Here is a 21,172-nt window from a genome sequence, read left to right on the forward strand (position 1 = left end):
GATTATCTGCTTCTGCACTTACAGTGTATGTATTTCAACAAAAGAAATCCTGTGCTTAAAAAACAGTGTAAAAATTAATGTTTAAGGCCCAGCATTATTTCTCAGAGGTACAGTAAGAGGCAAGGAAAGGGTGCATTGGCATGCATAGGAACTGTACAGTCTCTTACATACTACCTTCAATTTATATAATGTTTCTTTTTGCTTAGTACTTACACTGAGATGAAAACATTTTTGAATTTCACTTTCTTATAAAGTCTTAACCCGACAGCCTTAATCTTGGCTGTACATTTGAATCACCTGGAGCACTTTAAGCCTTTCTTTTTTTTTTTTTTTTTTGCGGTACGCAGGCCTCTCACTGTTGCGGCCTCTCCCATTGCGGAGCACAGGCTCCGGACGCGCAGGCTCAGCGGCCATGGCTCACGGGCCCAGCCGCTCCGCGGCATGTGGGATCCTCCCGGACCGGGGCACGAACTCGTGTACCCTGCATCGGCAGGCGGACTCTCAACCACTGCGCCACCAAGGAAGCCCTGGAGCACTTTAAAAAGCACCTGCTGACCAGGTTCCATCCCTGACAAATTAATTAAAGTAGGGGCAAGGGAGGGGACATTAATATTTCTTAAAAAAAAAACCTTCGGTGATTCTGATGTGCATCCTATGATTAAAAACAGTGTAAATCCTTTAGCCTATTTCTGTCCTCTATAAATATGCCTATTGCCTCTTCCCCTCTGTGTTAGTGCCCTAAACAGTCATGTGTCAGTGCTTTGCAGAGCATCTGTGGCTATTCCCTTGACTTTCACGCCAGGAACAGTATACCAGAAGTTGCCCCTTTGTGTTTTACAAAAAGTAAACTTTGAGAAGTTGGGAGAATGTCTACTTAGTTAGTGTTCACTATGTTATCTTCTTTAAATGGAGAGGTGTAATTATTCTTTTCTCCTTTTTACTTAAGCTTTATTATCTTTTTTAATTTTATTTATCTATTTTTGGCTGCGTTGGGTCTTCGTTGCGGTGTGCAGGCTTCTCATTGCGGTGGCTTCTCTTGTTGCGGAGCATAGGCTCTAGGCACTTGGGCTTCAGTAGTTGTGGCACATGGGCTCAGTAGTTGTGGCTTGCAGGCTCTATAGTGCAGGCTCAGTAGTTGTGGTGCATGGGCTTAGTTGCTCCGCGGCATGTGGGATCTTCCTGGACTGGGGCTCGAACCCATGTCCCCTACATTGGCAGGTGGATTCTTAACCACTACACCACCAGGGAAGGCCTTAAGCTTTATTTTATTTTATTTATTTATTTTTTTTTTTTTTTAATTTTTTTTATTTTTGCCGTACTCGGGCCTCTCACTGTTGCGGCCTCTGCTGTTGCGGAGCACAGCTCAGCGGCCATGGCTCACGGGCCCAGCCGCTCCGCGGCATGTGGGATCTTCCCAGACCAGGACATGAACCCGTGTCCCCTGCATCGGCAGGCAGACTCTCAACCACTGTGCCACCAGGGAAGCCCTGTATTTCATTTTACTTGGAACTTTTTAGACTTGGTAGTAGAAATTTTCTGTCTTGAGATGCTTGGCCTTTTATTTTATTTCTTTTTTCTTTTTCTTTAACATCTTTATTGGAGTATAATTGCTTTACAATGGTGTGTTAGTTTCTGCTTTATAACACAGTGAATCAGTTATACATATGTTCCCTCTTGCATCTCCCTCCCTCCCACCCTCCCTATCCCACCCCTCTAGGTGGTCACAAAGCACAGAGCTGATCTCCCTATGCTATGCGGCTGCTTCCCACTAGCTATCTGTTTTACGTTTCGTAGTGTATATATGTCCATGCCACTCTCTCACTTTGTCACAGCTTACCCTTCCCCCTCCCCGTATCCTCAAGTCCATTCTCTAGTAGGTCTGTGTCTTTTTCCCGTCTTACCCCTACGTTCTGCATGACCTTTTTTTTTCTTAGATTCCATATATATGTGTTAGCATACGGTATTTGTTTTTCTCTTTCTGACTTCACTCTGTATGACAGACTCTAGGTGCATCCACCTCACTACAAATAACTCAATTTCGTTTCTTTTTATAGCTGGGTAATATTCCATTGTATGTATGTGCCACATCTTCTTTATCCATTCATCCGATGATGGACACTTAGGTTGCTTCCATGTCCAGGCTATTGTAAATAGAGCTGCAATGAACATTTTGGTACATGACTCTTTTTGAATTATGGTTCGAGATGCTGGGCCTTTTAGACAGATAGATCTACTGTCTATTACTCACAGTAAATTCCATGTGTCAGGTACCTAGAAGCCTCCTTGAAATAACATGTGACAGAACTACACAGATATGTAAGAAATCGTGCATCAGGAACGCTACCAGTACAGAAAATAGAAGACACACAAAATTAAGCTACAAAACATTAAATTATGACAAACAGAGAGTAAATTGATTTCAAAAGCATAGTGTTGATTTATTTTTATTTGTTTTCCTTTGTAAATGTAGGCAACTTTTCATTTTACATGTTAATCATAGACTCTTAAACATGTATTATTAAAACATTCAGAAAAACTATTTTTAGTTGATGTGGCATTTTTCCCAGACTAAGTTTGATATAAAACAGAAATTCCTGAGTTTTATTTATTTTTATTTTGTCTGCCCACGTTTCTTATATGTAACATAAGTCATCCACTCAGAATTTTGAAAACATTTATCTATGTGATCGAACCAAAAATTAGTTCAGAAAATAGTTCATAAAATACTTGTAACTGCAGCCTACCTACTAACAAGAAAATGTTGCTTAACATAGTTCTGGAATTTGAGAAACCCTAAGGTTTTAAAGATGATGTTAAGTGCATTTACTTCAGCTTTTATTGAGCTCTAGTGAAATTGGTCACATTTGGTAGTGTGTTTTAATTAATAGCCAACTTGGAATATAATGTCCTCTATATCAGAAAATAAAACCTGCCCAACGGGTTCAACTCTCTTAACCTGACAAATTCACATTGTAGCTTAAAGTTGAGTTTGGTAAAGACTACCAAATTAAAATCTTTTTTTTTTTTTGATGTGGGCCTTTTTTTTTTTTTTAAGTCTTTATTGAATTTGTTACAATATTGTTTCTGTTCTATGTTTTGGTTTTTTGGCCCTGAGGCATGTGGGATCTTAGCTCCCTGACCAGGGTTCGAACCTCACCCCCTGCATTGGAAGGCGAAGTCTTAACCCCTGGACCACCAGGGAAGTCCCTAAAATCTTTTATTTAGATACCATTCCCAACCTCCAAAATATTTGGGCCATGTTTTAAAGTACTATTGAGCAATAAAGTGGGAGGAAAAAGAAAACATGGAAAAAAATCAACTGTAATTGTCCACTTTCCTAAATGGATTACTTCGACACAAAACATTTAAAGTATAAAATTTTGGAGCTGCACACATTAAAAAAATTCATCTAAATTGATCACTTTATTTTACAGATTAAGAAACTGAAGCCAGAGAGGAGAAACTGATCAGGCTAATACTAACTAGAATTCAGATTTTCTGGTTATTGTTCCATTCAAGGTGTATATTTTTGTATGATGATGACATCCAAAATTTAATAGAATTTGGAGAATAAAGTTAATTTTTTTCTCTCCAATTAAGTATTTTCTAGAAATGTTACTCATTAATCTCTTATTTTGAGAAGTCTTTTTTTGAAAGAAAAATTGGGGTTCAGTTACCATTTGTTTAGATAATATTAGGTGCTGAATTTTTATTAGCCTCTGATTTAGGGAAACACCTAGGATGAATAAGCCTGCTTATCTTATATTAATTAAGATTTGGTTTCTATTTTCCCTCTTACTGGCTTCTTGTCAGATTTTAAGCTGATAGCATGACTAAATCTATTTCACGGGTTTTCAGCAGAAAAGGTATAAAATGTTTATTCTTTTATCATTTATACTGGTATATTCAGTAACTTTATTCTAAAAGTATCTTGAATTTGAGAGAAGTTATTGCATGAGTAGACACTAGTGATACATGTGTTACATGAATTACTTTGCGTTCTTGAAATTTAATTCTGTTACCAGTCTGTTAAAAAGTTTAAAGTTTTTTGACTTAGTTATTTGCAAATATTCAATACAATTTGGAGGCTTTAAAACATTAGCTTTGTTTACATTGTTTAAAAATCTTTTAAATATTACTTCATCAAGCCTGTCTTTTAAAATATAATTTTGACATACCTGTTAATCACCTAGCATTTTATAAATTTTTGTTTTCAAGCAACATACAACATACCAGTGAAATGATCCATTCTCTAATAATCTGAATGGTTACCATATTTAAAGTGTTTTGTAGTTGAGAACAAATTGATACCAATAGAGGTACTACATAGTTCGTTCTAGCCTTTCATCCTTGCTTACCTGTAACTTTCCTGAAGTGGGAAATCTGGCTCCCACCAACCACCATCTATTTTACTTATTGTTTATCTTCAGTAGACATGTATAGTTGTTTCAGCATTACTAATCCATAGCCTTGTAAGGAATCACTTTACCAACCAGAACACAGTGTTTATATAGAGTTCTTTTTTTCTGTTGCAGTTACCAGTCACAATACCATCTTCCAAAGTTATTTAGGCCAGCACCATTTTCCATACCCCCTTCAATGTGGCTGTGTCATACATTTGTAATACAGTTACTCTTTTGCCAGTTCTGTATTTCTTACCTCCTAGTTGATTTTTAAGATTTGCATACATTCAGCTTTACTCTTCATGTTGTGAAGTTCTATGGATTTCGGGACATGCATAGCATCTGTGTCCACTCCAGTACCATATAGAATAATTCAGTCTCTTTAAAAGTTCCCTCTGTGTCCCCTTTGTAGTCAGTCACTCCTCCAGTTCCCTGGCAACCATTGATCTATTTTCTCTCTCTACAGTTTTGCCTTTCCAGAATGTCATGAATGGAAACACTATATGGCCTTTTTGGTCTGGATTCTTTGCCTTAGCAAGTGCATTTAAGATTCATCCATGTTGCATAAATTAATAGCTTGGTTTTTTTTTTAATTGTTGAATAGAATTCTGTTGTGTAGATGTGTTGTTTTATTTATCCATTCACCTTTTGAAGAACATCTTCCATGGTATAAACATTCACGTATAGGTGTTGGTATGAGCGTAAGTTTTCAGTACACTTTGGTAAATACCTAGGGGCACAATTACTGGGTTGTATGTTAAGCCTATGTTTAACTTTATAAAAAACTGCCAAACCCTTCCAAATGTATTTGCTTTCATTTTTTAAAGATATTTTAGCTAGATTTAGAATTCTTGGTTAATAGTTTTTTATAATTTTTTTCTATAGTTTAAAAATGTTGAGGGGAGTTCCCTGATGGCCTACAAGTTCGTATTCTGGGCCTTCACTGCCATGGCCCCAGGGTTCAATCCCTCCTGGTCTGGGAACTGAGATCCCACACCCCTCATGGCTAGAAAAAAACTTCGTTACCTCTCCCCTGATTTGCATTGTTTTTGGTGACAAGTCTGCCATCATTTCTCTCTCTTTTTCTCTATGTATTCTTTTTTCCCCTTCTGGCTGCTTTATGATTTCTCTATCACTGTTTCTCAGTAGTTTGACTGTCAAATGATGAGGTGTGTTTTTTTGTTCTCCTTAGAGGTTGTTGAAGTTATTGGATCTGTGAGTTTATAGTTCTCAACAAATTTAGGGAAAGTTTGGCCTTTTTTCCCTGTCCTCCTGCTCTTTTACTCTTTCTGGGATACTAATTACATTAATTTTAGACTGCTTGATATCGCCCAACAGTTCACTGTCCCTAGTGATGATATCTCACTGTTCATTGTCCCATGGTTCCTTTTTTTTTTTTTCTAGGCTCTTTTCTCACAGTGTTTAATTTTGGAGTTTTTTCTGTTGCTATGTCTTCAATTCATTAAGCTTTTCTTTTGGAGTATCTAATCTGCTGTTAATCCTATCCAATGCATGTTTAATTAGAGATATTGAATTTTTATCTCTAGATGATCAGTTTGAGCCTTTAAAAAATGTTTTAACTTTCAAATAATTATAAATTCATAAGATGCAAAAATAGTACAAGGAGGTCCCATATGCCCATCACCTATCTTCCTCCAGTGATGTCATCTTACATAACTGTAGTGCATTATCAAAACCAGAAATCGGTATAACTTATTAGACTGCAAATTAATTCACTTTACCCTTTTCTGCATGCATTCACTTTTTTGTATGTTTTTATCATTCTGTGGTATTTTTCACATGTGTAGAGTCATATAACCACCACCACCAAAAGCAAGATACAGAACCTTTCTGTCACCATAAAAAAAAATCCTCTTTCTGCCAACTTAGGTATTTTTGATACCTTGAAATTTTTTTCTTTTAATTTTTTAAAAAATTTAAATAATTATTTATTTATTTTTGGCTGAGTTGGGTCTTTGTTGCTGCTCAGGGCTTTCTCTAGTTGCAGCGAGAGGGGGCTACTCTTCATTGCAGTGCGTGGGCTTCTTATTGCGGTGGCTTCTCTTGTTGCAGAGCATGGGCTCTAGGTGCACAGGCTTCAGTAGTTGTGGCACGTGGGCTTAGTAGTTGTGGCTCACGGGCTCTTAGAGCATAGGCTAAGTAGTTGTAGCGCATGGGCTTAGTTGCTCCGTGGCATGTGGGATCTTCCCAGACCAGGGCTGGAACCTGCGTCCCCTGCATTGGCAGGTGGATACCTTACCTTTCTGGTACTATGTTCATAGTTTTCTTTATTTGCTTGAATGTATGGAATACATTTACAATACCTCTTTAAGCCACTAATTCTATCATCTGTATAATTACAGGTTTATTTCCATTTATTATATTTCACCTTGTTATGGGTTGTATTTCCTGCTTCTTTGCATGGCTAGTGTTTCTGATTGGATGCCAAACATTTAATTTTACATTATTTAATGATGGTTTTGTTGTATTGTTTTAAATATTGTTGGGCTTTGTTTAGGGGTACAGTTATGGTACTTAGAATTCTTTTGATCTTTTTGAGGCTTGGTTTTAAGCTCTGTTGGTGCTGGTCAAGAACATACTTCAGTTTAAAGCTTATTTGGTTTCATTACTGAGGTTTTCATTACCTTCTGAACTCTATTCAGTACCCTGTGTGTTAAAAGGTCCTACTCTCATTGATGGGAACATGAGCTCTGGGGATTGTTCTGCCTACTCCTTTTCAGAGGCTTTTTCTTCAGATTCAGTAGTTTTTTCACATGCATGAACAGATCATTACTTAGCTAAAACCTTGAGGGGGATCTCTCTCCATATCTTTGGAGCTCTTTGCAGCTTCCTTCTCCCCATTTGCCCTGCAAATTCTGGCTGTCTTGGTGTTTCCCCTAACTCTGAACTCTTTTTCCTTAACTCAGTGAGACTGTTGTGCTCCAGTTGGGTTCCATCGCCTAACCCCCTCCCTGTGTTTCAGCCTTGTAACTCTACAGGCAGTAGAGCTTACTTTTGTTTTGTTCTCTTGATGATCTCTGTCCTGAGATGGTGTTCAATGTCTGAAAATCATTGTTTCATACATTTTTTTCTAGTTTTCTAGTTGTCTAAGGTAGGCAGGTAAATACAGTCTCTGTTTTTCTGTCTTGGAAGGTATCCCTGCCTTATAGAAAATTTCATTTTAGTTTTATAAATATTTGTCTTTTCTGAGTTTTTAAATATTTATAGGACTTTGTGGGAAAAGCAGTGCATAAACTTTAATAAATTTAGGTACCTAGGGTGCATGTTCTCTCTCATGTTTTCTTTTTTTCACATATTCTCTGTGTCACACATATATTCACAGCCTTTTTTATCTGTTCACTGTCCTTTCATTCCTAATATGATGAGTATCAACACAATCTGTTATTGAACATCTTTGTTTAATATAAGATAGTGGTGACAAATGTTAGCTTTTCATGTTTACCCAGAAGAAAATAAGAGTGCCTTAATTTCTTTTTCCCTTTGTTTACTGAAAGGAGATAATGATTTTTAGTTATTGTTCAATATAGAATGTTGATTCCTATATTGGTTAGAACACATACAGGCATACATCTTGTTTCATTGTGTTGCAGGAAGGGGGACCCCTTCCCTTCCAGGGCCCGAGAGTGGGCTCTTGTCTAACACTCTGAAATGAATTGTCCGAGGAGACACATGGGCTGACAAAGCAAGAGGCTTTATTGGGAAGGGGCGCCCATGTGGAGAGCAGCAGGGTAAGGGAACCCAGGAGAACTGCTCTACCACGTGGCTCGCAGTCTCTGGGTTTTATGGTGATGGGGTTAGCTTCCGGGTTGTCTCTGGCCAATCATTCTGACTCAGGGTTCTTCCTGGTGGTGCACGCGTCGTTCAGCCAAGATGGATTCCAGCGAGAAGGATTCTGGGAGGTTGGTAGGACATATGGACTGGTGTCTCCTCTCCTTTTGACCTTTCCCGAATTCTTCCGGTTGGTGGTAGCTTGTTAGTTCTGTGTTCCTTACCAGGACCTCCTGTTGTAAGATAGCTCAAGCAAGTGGTTACTGTCGTGTCTGGCCAGGGCAGGCGGTTTCTGTCGGTGGTTCCCTTAACAACCGCACTTTGCTTTATTGTGCTTTATTATTCTATTGTGTTTTTACAAATGGAAGGTTTGTGGTAATCCTGCATCAGACAGGTCTGCGGGTGTTGTTTTTCCAACAGCATTTGCTCACTTCACGTCTCCATCACATTTTGGAACTCTTGAAATATTACAGACTTTTTCATTATTCTAATATTTGTTTTGGTGATCTGTGATTGGTGATCTTTGATGTTAGTATTGCAAAAAGGTGATGACTCACTGGAGGCTCCAGTGACGGTTAACATTTTTTAACAATAAAGTGTTTTTTAGTTAAGGGACGTACATTGTTTTTTTAGACATAATGCTATTGTATACTTAATAGACTACAGTATAGTGTAAACATAACTTATGTGCGTTGGGAAACGAAAAGGTTTGTATGACTTGCTTTATTGTGGTATTTGCTTTATTGCTGTGATCTGGAACTGAACCTGCAGTATCTTGGAGGTATGCCTATAGTGGCTGCTGTTTGAAACCCTAAGCCATGAAATACTTGAAGTTATCCCAAGATGGGGAAACAAAAGAAACAAAACAAGCTTTACTTTTGTACTAAATCCATAGTATTCCAAAGTTAATATTTTTTTAATCTGGTAAATGTACAGATTAAATATTTTTAATTATATTATTTAGCATATAAAGTCCTAATTATCTCATATATATATATATAATGTTACGCTGTTGAAAATAGAATAGCCTTGCCTGATTTTAGATTTCTAATATATCTTTTGATGAAACTGGTACAAATGGAAGATAGTGCATGGACTTTAAACTTATTCTTAAACTTATTTAAGAAGGAAAACATGCTTATTTTCTAAGAAAAAACTGAAATTTTACACTTACTGTCCATTGAATTCAGACTTGTCATGAACATGTTAATAGTAAAGCAAGTACTGTTTTAACCTCTCTTAATATTATAAAATACATTAAAACAGGGTTAATGTTGTTTAGAGGATGCATAATAAATAGGTTTGTTCTCATTTTGTGACAGTCAATGAACATTTAAGTTGGAGCTAAATGTATGTCACTTAACGATTCTTGAACATCTAATTCAGTAGATAGTTTTTCTTTATGAATAACCTAATTCCTTGCTAGATTATATTTATAGCAGTAAATATACTTATGCTTTAAAAAACCTTTCTCCTTTGTTACTTTTGAGAGAGACGTATTTAATTCCACTAGTACATATAAATTTGGTAATGCACATTTACATTTTTGCCATAGAGCCAGGCATCTCTGAAGTATTTCAGCCAAACATTTACAATGCAAGATGGTCAAAATTAAGTAAAAGTATATAGCACCCGCTAACTTGTGATCAGGCATAAGAGAGGAGGTGGAGTGTAGGTTTTCAGTACATGAATTCTTTTTAAAATTTAAATCTAATAATATTAATTTTTAATGTTTTCCTTGAAAAATTTTCTGACCTTCTTACTAGATTGCTTTTTAGACGTAATCCATGTGTATGTGTATGTGCATGTTTGTTGGTTTTAGTAAAATTGATTCATACTTCCTATGAAATTAAGTTAGATGTTTTTATTATCCTCTCTGAAAGTAAATTTTGTCTAATATTAAATAATTGCTCTAAATTTGAATATAGTTTTTAGTGGTTAGCAACTATTGTTAGTTCAGTAGGTATACTAACTTACTACTTTCCTGGGGTAAACATTTTACTAAAAGTTAGGTAAAAGTAAAAGTAAGACTTTAGTCTTAAAAACAACTATTTACAAATTCTTTGTAGATACCACTTTTGAATTTTTGGTCTTTCATTTTCAATTTACATTCTTGAGTTAGCATCTCTAGAGACTATTACCTCTGCTTCGGTGATTGATTTTTTTTTGTTTTTATGTTTTTTTTTGTACCTGAAGTTTACAGTGCCTAGTCATTTTGGACTTATTTAGCTCTGTCCAGGTTAAGAAATAAGCACCATTATTTTTCTGCCCTAATGTAAAAAAGCACATTCTATTAGAGCATGCATGAAATTGGAGGATTGAAGGACAGAGGCTTCCAGAAAGTTGACATGTGTTGCTACTCTTCATTGGAGTAAATTTTAATAGAATATTGAGTTAGGTTTGCATCTGTTAATCATCCTAACATTATAGGATGAATTCCCATCTTATGGCATAGGAATAAACCTCATAAACTGAATGAATAGCGGCTGTATAAATAAGCATTTTGAGGGGAGGGATTTGAAATTAGATGACTGAATCTGAATTAATTGAACATTTCTGAGACTAACAGGAGGATGTTTATTTAAAAGGAAAAAAAATGTGTCAATTCAGGGCTGAACTTTTTTGTCCACTCCATTTTTATTCACTGTAAGTTTCTTTCTATGTGTGAGGTCTGCGAGACAGTTTTAATTGGAAGGGAAAGGTTTTCATATTTAATAACTTCTATTTCAAATAAAATGTCTGCCAGTCTAGCCCTCCCTGGATGGTTAAGAGGAAGATCAATTAAGATATAAAAAGAGTACTTTTTGGTTTTGTTTTCTATGTATCGTATTGGATATTTTTGCTGCTGTTCATATGTTTACATGTTAGTAATTTTGACGGCTTTTGGATAATTCCACTCTAGAGGGAGAACTGGTGGGCGGTCCTTCCTGTGACACGACCCTTGAGTGACAGTTCTATTTGATTGCCTCCAGTACTGTGAGGAAAGGACACGACTCTATGGTGAGGACTGATGGACATACATTATCTGAGAAAAGAAACTACCAGGTAAGATCAAAAATTTTTTTCCTTTTTTCTGTTGGTCATATAGTTACATGAACTGTTTAACATGTTGTATTTAATTGGAATCAGGTTGGATACACCTGAGTTTGAAAAATTGGGGTTATAATTTTAAAAATAACGTATGTTGGGTTTGACAGTTGAAATAGTGGGAACATTTTTCAGAATAAAGCATGCTTATAATATAAATGTATATTTATTCTTATAAATAATGTATATATATTATTATAATAAATGTATATATATTCTTTTAGTGTCAGAACATAATTTTTCTGGTGTGTATATCTGTGTCAAAACTTAGATTATCTAAAACACAATTTATGACTTCATGGCTGGATTCAGAGCTAGTATTCCATAAAACAAAATGTTGATTGCTTTTATACATATTATTTCTGGAAGACTAAATCTGAAGTCTTAGGATCTATTCGGGGTACTAGAGCATCACAGGAATGTAGACAAAGTTGGTTAGAGTATAGAAAAAATAGAAATGAAAATCCCAGGGTACTCAGAGACCCCAATTCTATTGAATTTGTCATTAGCTTGCTGTCCTTATAATGTTAGATTCTTGTTTTCTCATTTATTAAGTTAGTTAATAATATCCATCCCCTATGAAATATGTAAGGATGCTGAAAGGATGGTTGAGGTGTAATATTCCTGTTTTCTTTCTGAGCTTTTAAAAGAAGGTGAATTTTAAAGATAGTGCTATTAAATAGTGATTTTAAAAACTCTTACATTTGAATTTAATTTTTTCAAAGAAAATCTGCTTTATTCATTTGATAATAATTTAATATCAAATTATGTAATGACTCAGAATACACAGTAGTTCATAGTTAGGTAGGAATAAGCTTTAGGCTTCTTTCACAAATACATATCCAGCCTCCCTCTCTCCCTTCCACCCACAAGTTTTGTTCCCTCCAGGCTGTGAAGGCAACTAGTGTGATAGCAGCAGCTTTTGTTAACTAACCATTTATCTTCTAATTATTTATTTTAGCCCAGTTAGTCTTTTCTTCCCTCAGATTGGAACAGTGAACATTGGAGAAAATTGTAAATGGGTCTTCATGGTGAGATAACAAAGAGCCTTTGAACACAAGACTTAGGTTCTGGTTTGGGCACTGTCCATAATGAAAAGTAGTGTCATATTTAACCTTTCTAGAATTTGACCTAATTTTATGTCTGAAGTTTCTTGCCAGATTTTTATAATTTTAATAAGCCAGAGTAAGCTGTGGCTATGCAGAATCAGTTCTCCCTGTAACCTTTTCTGTTCTGAATTGTTTTTATAGAATTAATCGACATGGCCTCTGTTCATTACTTATACTTGCTGTAACTCCTGCCTCACAACCACTTCCAACTACCTTGACTCATAGGATTTTAATTGGTTACACTACTTGGGTTGTTGTATCTTTTGATAGATTCTGCTAAATTATTTTAAGAATGTTGTGATTCTATATTGTGTGGCTTTTCAGTGTTTATAATCCAGTTTGTAAAGCGTAAGCAGAACTTTTGTATGATCACACAGTATGATTAATTTACTTTATGGAATCATATTAATAAAGAATTCCAAATTTTACACTTAAGAAAGGAATAAAAGGAGATTATATTTTATACATGAAGAGATTTCCTAATTCCTGTTCATTCTACTCTAAAAAAATGGTTTAGAGTCACACTGTTTCGGTCACATTATTTACAAATAATCCAGGTCTTTTAGCTTACCTGAAAATGCATTCTTGGTTAGGGTTCTTCTGCCTGAAAATATTTTCCCTTTTCTCTTTTCTTGTTACTTAGTGACAATTAGTGCATGTTGAAATATTCTTGGAAACACTTGTTTAAATTGCCATTGTAAAATTATTTGTAAAAACCTCTTTTGAAAAATACATGTATAGAAATATAATTTCCTGTCTGATAATTATGATGAGTATATTAAGAGCATATGGGAAATTCAAAGGCATAGTAGGTAAATTACTAATATTTATATTGGTAGCACTAAGAGTTCGTATATGCTGAGATGAAATGATCTGGATTTTTAACAATTCCATTTTGGAGGAATTTTATTTGTTGTTTTTCATGGATAAAGTAGGATTTCTTTGTAGCTGTGTTTATACTAATTAATTTATCTTTGAGGCCTTTTGTTTTTGGAGGTTACTTGATGTCTTATAGTGTTATTTAAGCATTCTGATAATAATAAGCTAATAGTCCAGAGTTTAATAAAAAGGATAAAATTTCCCCAGTTCTCCTTTCATTGTGGACTTGATTAAAGACTTAGGAACTCATTTGGGAAGGTGCATTCCCTCAGCTTTGTGCTAAAACCTAATGACTTTTAAATGGGTGTTGGTTGAAGTATTGATTTTTCTATTGGTATCTACTTTGTGTGTTTCATTTGTCACTACGAATTTAAGCCCAGTTAAAAGTTTTTTGAGTATGACTAGAGTAATTGAAGTTTATTTGCATAGACAGACTGGTATATTAGTTCAGATGAGATAATTTAATTATGTAAATGGTTTATAGTTTATTCTTTTAGAAAGATTGTCAAGCGTTTTCCAAGGAAATGTAACTCCAGTTTTTAGCTAGAATTTTCTTTTCTTTCTCTAATTTACACTAATTTATTCCAACTATGAGCATGCACAAATTTAACCATATTAATTACCAGGTTAACTTACCAGTGCCTTCTTCCCCTCTGTTATATAATGCAGACGAGCTCCTAAACATTACATATAATCTTTGCACATTCTGACCCCGCATACTTTTATTTCCATTGTCTCCTCTGTTTGCTTATTGAGTAATATAAATGGAAAAGTTTTTCCATTGAGTAATATAAAACTGCTTTTAAATCTCTATGCTATGCACTTTTACACTTTAAGCCTTTACTTGTTTGGGTTCCTCTTCATGTAATGCCTCACCTTTCTTCCATGATTCAAGAATTAGGTATCAATACTTTCAGAAGCCATTCTGTGATGGGCTTCAGCATTCCTTCTGCTTGCTTTTGTAGCTTTTGTGCATACTTCTAGTTTAGTGTGTACCATGATACAATGTAGTTATGTTTATTTTTCCTTGTCTTGCTGTAACCCCGTGCTGTCCAGTACCGTAGGCACTAGCCATAAGTGGTATTTAAATTCATTTAAACAAAATAAAATAATTTAATTTCTCAGTCACATCGACCACATTTCAAATGCTCAATAGTTACATGCTGTTAATGGCCACCATATTGAACAGTGCAGATATAGAACTTTTTCATTATTGCACAGAGTTGTATTAGACAGTGCTACTGTATGTTACAAGCGTCTTGAAAACTGGAGCCATATTTATTTTGGTACTGCCTGTACCTAGCATGGTTTCAGTTACATAATAGGTGTTCAAATGCATGTTGTTTCAATAAAATTAAAACAAAGAAAGAGGTGACAGGAAGAAACTGCAAAGTGTGCTGGGGAAAATACCACTTATATATATATATATCTCCAAGATTTTTAGAATGCTACTTTGAGGTCATCACATCATATGCTAGCTAGTTCAGTGTATGTTATTTATAAACTAAATCTAATGCATCCTAGTCTGTATGTTCCTTAAGAATACCTCATTATCTAGAATACCACATTAACTTTGTGGAATGTATCCTGTCAGAGAATGATGGCAGTGATTGTATTGCTATTTCCTCCTCTCTCCCCCTGCCATTAACTATTTTATTTCCTTTCTATTAGTTTTTTTAAATTACAGAGCTATAGAATGTGAAAGTTTACCTTCACAATTTTACTTTTAACAGTTTAGTGTGTATCTTTTCTAGTGATTATATAGGTGCAAATGTGATTTGTTGTCTTTGTTTTTAACAAATATGCGTTTTTCTACAGCTTGAGTATTGTACTTAATGGAGATATTTCCATGTCCCACTCTTCCACTGCCTCCTTCCCCAGAAGTACTCTGTTGTTTGAATTTTGTTTTATTCTTTTTGTTTTTATATTTTTATTACATATATATTTCAGTATATAGGTGCATCTTTATGTATCATGTGGCAATTTTTTGAAAAGTGATTCCCTATATTCTGTTATTTGGAATAGGAAAAAAAATAATGACTTTCCAGCCCACCCCAAACCGTAAACAATTTCCCAGATATTGCTAAAACACTCAACACCTATCTGACATTTCAGATATCTGACAATTCTGCATAATGTAAAGCATTTAAAACACAAGTTTCCTAATTATTTAACAATCAGTGGTGCACATACAAATTCATCTGGTACGTGTGCTTCCATTCAGTATGCAAGAGTATTGTACAATACTGTATACAAATTACATTTTTTTCTTTTGCACTGCAGTAAAAATTTAATGTAAACAAGCAATGAAGTACCCCATTTCTTTTATTATAAGTGATAACACATTATTGAAAATTTTTATCTTTCTGCTATCAGGATGTATTTTACAACTGATGGTATCTTAGAGTCATAGTTGTAACATAGTAGCTTATAACCTTTTCTTGATAGCTTCTAGTATGATTGAAAACAGCACCAGCATCAAAGCACTTGGAATCTGATATATTACGTACGTTAAAGATGCATAATAAAAAGAAAACTTAAAATGGAAAAGAATTTTTGAAAAATGAATACTTAGCAATTCAAGAGTTGTCAGAATAGGTCTAGCGCGTAGAACAGAAAGACGGAGGCTTTAGACATCCTTGCTGTTTGGCCCTGGGTTAAGGTGAGTAAGAGTGAGCTGAGGAAGGAATTTGTTCAAAAATAAGTACTTGAAATCAGTGAACTGGTTCATAGTTTACTGCTCTTGAAACTCTTGGAAACAAATGGCTGTAGCCACAGGATGAAGGAAGGGGAATAAAAAACTCAAATTGGTGACTGTTAAGTTGTCTTCACTTGCAAATGAGATCGCTTTTGTAATTGCACTTTAAATGTGATGCTTCTGCTCATGTCACGATCATATTATCAGCTGCAAAAGTTATTTTGACTCCATGACCTAAATATTTGTTTCAAATAAATTTTGACATTTATTTGTCATTCATGGCTCATCTTTTTCTTCTTCCTCTGGCCAACCAAAAACATCAAATTAAATGAATTCCCAAGTTCCTCATTGGTTGGTTTATTACGTGATGCTAACAATGTTGGTCTTTCTTTGAATGCATTATATGTTCTGATACTTTTTTACTCATCTTCTGAAATCATCAAATGAGCTGACATTTGTTTTCCACAAAGCAGGTTTCACTAAGGTACATGGTTCTATGGCACCCTTAGTATCTTCGTAATTTTTTCACAGTGCCCCTGGGCCACTGTGAAATGTTAACAGTTTTGTTAAATTAAGTAATTAGGTCTAAACCACTTATGTAGTTCAGGTGGTATCTGATATCTGACAGATATCTGATATCTGACGTGTTCCCTGAGAAGATTTAAAATATCTGGCGGCATCCTTTTGTCTTCACTGTGGTGCTCCTTTGGGAACTTAGCTCTAGGGTTTTACACGTGAAATATTGTTTTCTCTTTCAGAAATACATTTTATATTTAAATAATTTGCCCCAATCATGAATATGGAATGTGTTCATCATTAAATAGAAAGTTAAAACATTAGTGTAGATACTTCTATCAATCAGAAAATATAGAAGCAAAGTTACTATTTTTTTAATTGAAGTATAGTTGATTTACAGTGTTGTGTTAATTACTGCTGTACAGCAAAGTGATTCAGTTATACATATATATACTTTTTTAAAAATACTCTTTTCCGTTATAGTTTATCATAGGATATTGAATATTATTCTCTGTGCTATACAGTAGGACCTTGATGTTTATTCATCCTATTGGATATATACCTATATATCAATGTATATGTCGATATATATAAAAGCTTACATCTGCTAACCCCAACCTCCCACTCCATCCCTCCCCCAACCCCTGCCCCCTTGGTAACCACCAGTCTGTTCTCTGTGTCTGTGATTCTTTTTCATAGATAGGTTCATTTGTGTCATATTTTAGATTCCACATTTAAGTGATATCATATGGTATTTGTCTTTCTCTTTCTGCCTGACTTAGTATGATGATCTCTAGTTGCATCCATGTTGCTGCAAATGGCATTATTTCAGTCTTTTTTATGGCTGAATAGTATTCCATTGCATATATGTACCACATCTTCTTTATCCATTCATCTATTGATGGACAGATGTTTCCATGTCTTGGCTATTGTAAATAGTGCTACTATGAACATGGGGATGCATGTATCTTCTTGAATTACAGTTTTGTCAGGGTATACACCCAGGAGTAGGATTCCTAGATCATATGGCAACTTGAGGAACCTCCATAGTGTTTTCCATAGTGGCTGCACCAATTTATATTCCCACCACAGTGTGAGAGTGTTCCCTTTTCTCCACACCCTCTCTAGCATTTATTATTTGTAGACTTTTTAATGATGGCTAGTCTGATTGGTGTGAGGTAGTACCTCATTGTAGTTTTGATTTGCATTACTCTAGTAATCAGCAATGATGAGTATCTTTTCATGTGCATATTGGCCATCTGTACGTCTTCTTCGGAGAAATGTCTATTTAGGTCTTCTGCCCATTTTTTGATTTGATTTTGTTGTTGTTATTGAATTGTATGAGCTGTTTGTATATTTTGGAAATTAAGCCCTTGTCGGCTGCATCATTTACAAATATTTTCTCACAGTCCCTAGGTTGTCTTTTCATTTTGTTTATGGTTTCCTTTGCTGTGCAAAAGCTTGTAAGCTTGATTAGGTCCCATTTGTTTATTTTTGCTTTTATTTCTATTGCTTTGGGAGACTGACCTAAGAAAACACTGGTGCATAGTTACCTTTTAAAATATCTCAGGCCTTATTTAGATTCTGGGATGATTGCACTGATGGTGACAGCTTAGTTTTTTGTTTTTTTAATTTTTCTGAATTCCCATATAAAAATAGAACAACTAGATAGAAAACCAAAACCCATGAAAACATTTGTAACAAAAACTGGGGTTGAAATATCTCCATGAACCTCAAAATATAAGCAGGTGAAAGTCTAACAAAAGACCTAAATTTATCAGTTTTTATGCATGAGAACATAGAAGCATTGGGGTGTATGGACCTGGGCATAGAAGCACCTCAAAGTGGTGAAGAGACATTTTGAAAGTGGTAAGTGTGATTAGCCAATTTGAAATTGGGGAGGTTTTGCCCACTTTATTAGATCAGGGTTAAGGGACCTGTGGTGAGGCCTAAAGTGACTTGAGCTGCCTAGCTCTGAACTCTCAAGACTGACCCACCAGTGCTCCCTTCCAGGACCCTGTTGAGAAGTTTCTGGGAGTGGAATCAAAATTGAGCAGGATAGGGACAACAGGGACAGAGGAAAGAGAAGGAGCAGATTAAAGTGGGAGAGGGGAACAGAGACAAGAAAACCTCAGCAAACTTGCCATTGTACTTTTAGAGACTGCATGAAAACAACAGAAGGAGCTTTATGAAGTTAGAGAAGTTTTCTGAACCATGTCGTAGTCTCAAATTTTATGAAAATTAAATATCTATTTTATTACTTTGATGTGTTTGTCTCTGCCTGCACCAGTGTCCCACATTCTCAACTACTATAGCTTTGTGTTAATTCTTCGTGTCTGTCTCTCCACCTTGGTCTTTATTATTTTCTTGACTTTCTTGGCCTTTTGTTCAGTGACAGATTTAGAATTTGAAAAAAAAAAAAAGTCATTGTGTTTACAAGTGAAATTTTATTGACTTCATTTTTATTTGGGGAAGAAATGATATGTTTATGTTATTCTTCCTCTCCCTGAATTCATACACTGAGGTCTTCTGTATTTTCTCTCAATAAAGTTGTATTTTTTTTAATAATGGAATTATAAATCTTTAGTCAGAGTTATACATAAGTACTTTTGTTGCTTTTTTTTGGTAAATTGTATTTTTAAAATTATATTTTATAGATGTTACTGTTACATTGACATACAGTTGACTTTTAAACTTGATTACTGTTTTTTTGGCTGCATCAGGTCTTAGTTGCGGCACACGGGGTCTTCGTTGAGGCATGCAAGATCTTCCGTTGTGGTGTGGGCTCTTTGTCGGGGGGTGCAGGCTTCTCTCTAGTTGTGGTGCGCGGGCTGCAGGGCGCACGGGGTCCAGAGTACGTGGGCTCTGTAGTTTGCGGTTCGCAGGCTCTCTGGTTGAGGGGCATGAGCTCAGTAGTTGTGCTCGGGCTTAGTTGCCTCACGGCATGTGGGATCTTAGTTCCCCAACCAGGGATCAAACCCGTGTCCCCTTCATTGGAACGTGGATTCTTTACCACTGGACCACCAGGGAAGTCCCTAAATTTTTATTCTTATAATTTATCTGTAGGTTATTTGTGGGGTAGGTTCTTTCATGTAAATAAATATATCATCTGGAAATTCCAGTTTTGATACTTTACAATTTTTGTAACTTGCGTTTCTTTTCAGAACGCACTCATATTTCTGATACAAGGTTGAGTAGAAGTGTTAGTAGTAGGAATCTTTCTCTTGTTACTTGTCTTACAAACTTTATCACCAGTAAATATGATGTTTGATGCAGGTTTTGGGTTTTTTTGGTAGATATTCTTTATCAGGATTAAGAAATTATTCATAATGCTACCTATTTAAATATTTATATTAAATATTTATATTTAAATATTAATAATATTTAAATATTCTTAAATATTTTTAGCACCTTTTTTCATCCGTAAGATTGTTGACTGTGTGCCTTTTCATCTTATTTGTCACCCTTGCTTTAAATTTATTTTTTGTTTTATACTCATCAATTTATACTCTTTAAGTTATTGATATTTCCTTTTATTCCTTAGGTTTTGTTTTACTGTTCTTTAGTCTTAAGTGTTTTTAATTTTCCAAACTTATGAGGCTTTTCTAATTATCTTCATATTGCTGACTTCTCACATATTCTGCTGTAGCTAGAGAATGTGATCAGTATGATATCAATTATTTGTTTACTTACTTGAACAAAATGCATATTGACCAGTTGGCAGGTGTATTGCTCTGTTTCCATTAGATCAAGTTCGTTAATCTTGTCTATGTCTTCTATACCCACGTATTTATCATTATTTTTCACATTTTTACCATTATTTTGTTTAGATTTCGACTCTAATATATCTTCTTTTATTTATTTAATCATTTTATACATGCTTATGTTTAATATGTGATAAATCCAGCAGCTGAAAGTTGCCACAGATCATTCTCATGTCTTTTGCTTCTTCTGGTTCTCACTTATGATACCTTGATTCCTTGTAGGTGTGTAAGTTACCATTTTATGTTTCTTAGAAATCTGTGTGACTTCTTTGAGGACTAGATGGAAAGACATTTTTCCCAAGGGGATTTGTGTTTGCTTCTGCCAGTGCCTAAGACACTATCAATCCAGGAGGTTGTGTTTTTTTCCTTCCTTCCCTTCTTTCTTTATATCATTTTCATTTTATGATATATCATATGATATATGATCATATGATATATCATATATCATATGATATATATCATATCATATATCATATGATCATATGATATATATCATATGATATATCATATCATTTATATATCAAGTATCATTTTCCTTCTACTTGAAGGACTTTAAATTTTTTTAAAGCTTTTTAAGTTATGTGTAACATAGACAACATTAAAATCATTAAATTTTTATTTAAGAATTTTGCATTTTGTGATTCCTTTCACTGCCTGTCACCTTACCTTAGTTCCTCGAAAGTTTGAGTCATGATCTTCAAGATAGCCCCTTTAAAAAGAAAGTTGGGCTTCCCTGGTGGCGCAGTGATTGAGAGTCCGCCTGCCGATGCAGGGGACACGGGTTCATGCCCCGGTCCAGGAAGATCCCACATGCCGCGGAGCGGCTGGGCCCGTGAGCCATGGCCGCTGAGCCTGCGCGTCCGGAGCCTGTGCTCCGCGACGGGAGAGGCCACAACAGTGAGAGGCCCGCGTACTGCAAAAAAATTA

The 21,172-nt window shown here is 35.2% G+C and overlaps 1 protein-coding gene across 8 annotated transcripts in view; it reads left to right on the forward strand.

Moving 5' to 3' along the window:
• CNOT2 (CCR4-NOT transcription complex subunit 2) overlaps positions 1-21,172 on the forward strand; it is a 112,458-nt gene that overhangs the window by 31,100 nt on the left and 60,186 nt on the right. For 4 of the 8 annotated variants that reach the window (XM_027107007.1, XM_027107003.1, XM_027107008.1 and 1 more), the window contains one exon: positions 11,095-11,237. Coding sequence is in view for 7 of the 8 variants with exons in the window: in XM_027107003.1 (XP_026962804.1) it covers positions 11,190-11,237 (48 nt within the window). In the remaining variant the exon portion in view is untranslated. The remainder of the gene's footprint in view (positions 1-11,094; positions 11,238-21,172) is intronic. The other 4 variants (XM_027107002.1, XM_027107006.1, XM_027107000.1 and 1 more) reach the window with 1 other exon arrangement.

The sequence above is a fragment of the Aethalodelphis obliquidens genome, unplaced genomic scaffold (genome assembly GCF_003676395.1).
Source record: "Aethalodelphis obliquidens isolate GAN/ISIS:26980383/991018 unplaced genomic scaffold, ASM367639v1 scaffold8, whole genome shotgun sequence".
Classification (NCBI taxonomy): Eukaryota; Metazoa; Chordata; class Mammalia; order Artiodactyla; family Delphinidae; genus Aethalodelphis; species Aethalodelphis obliquidens.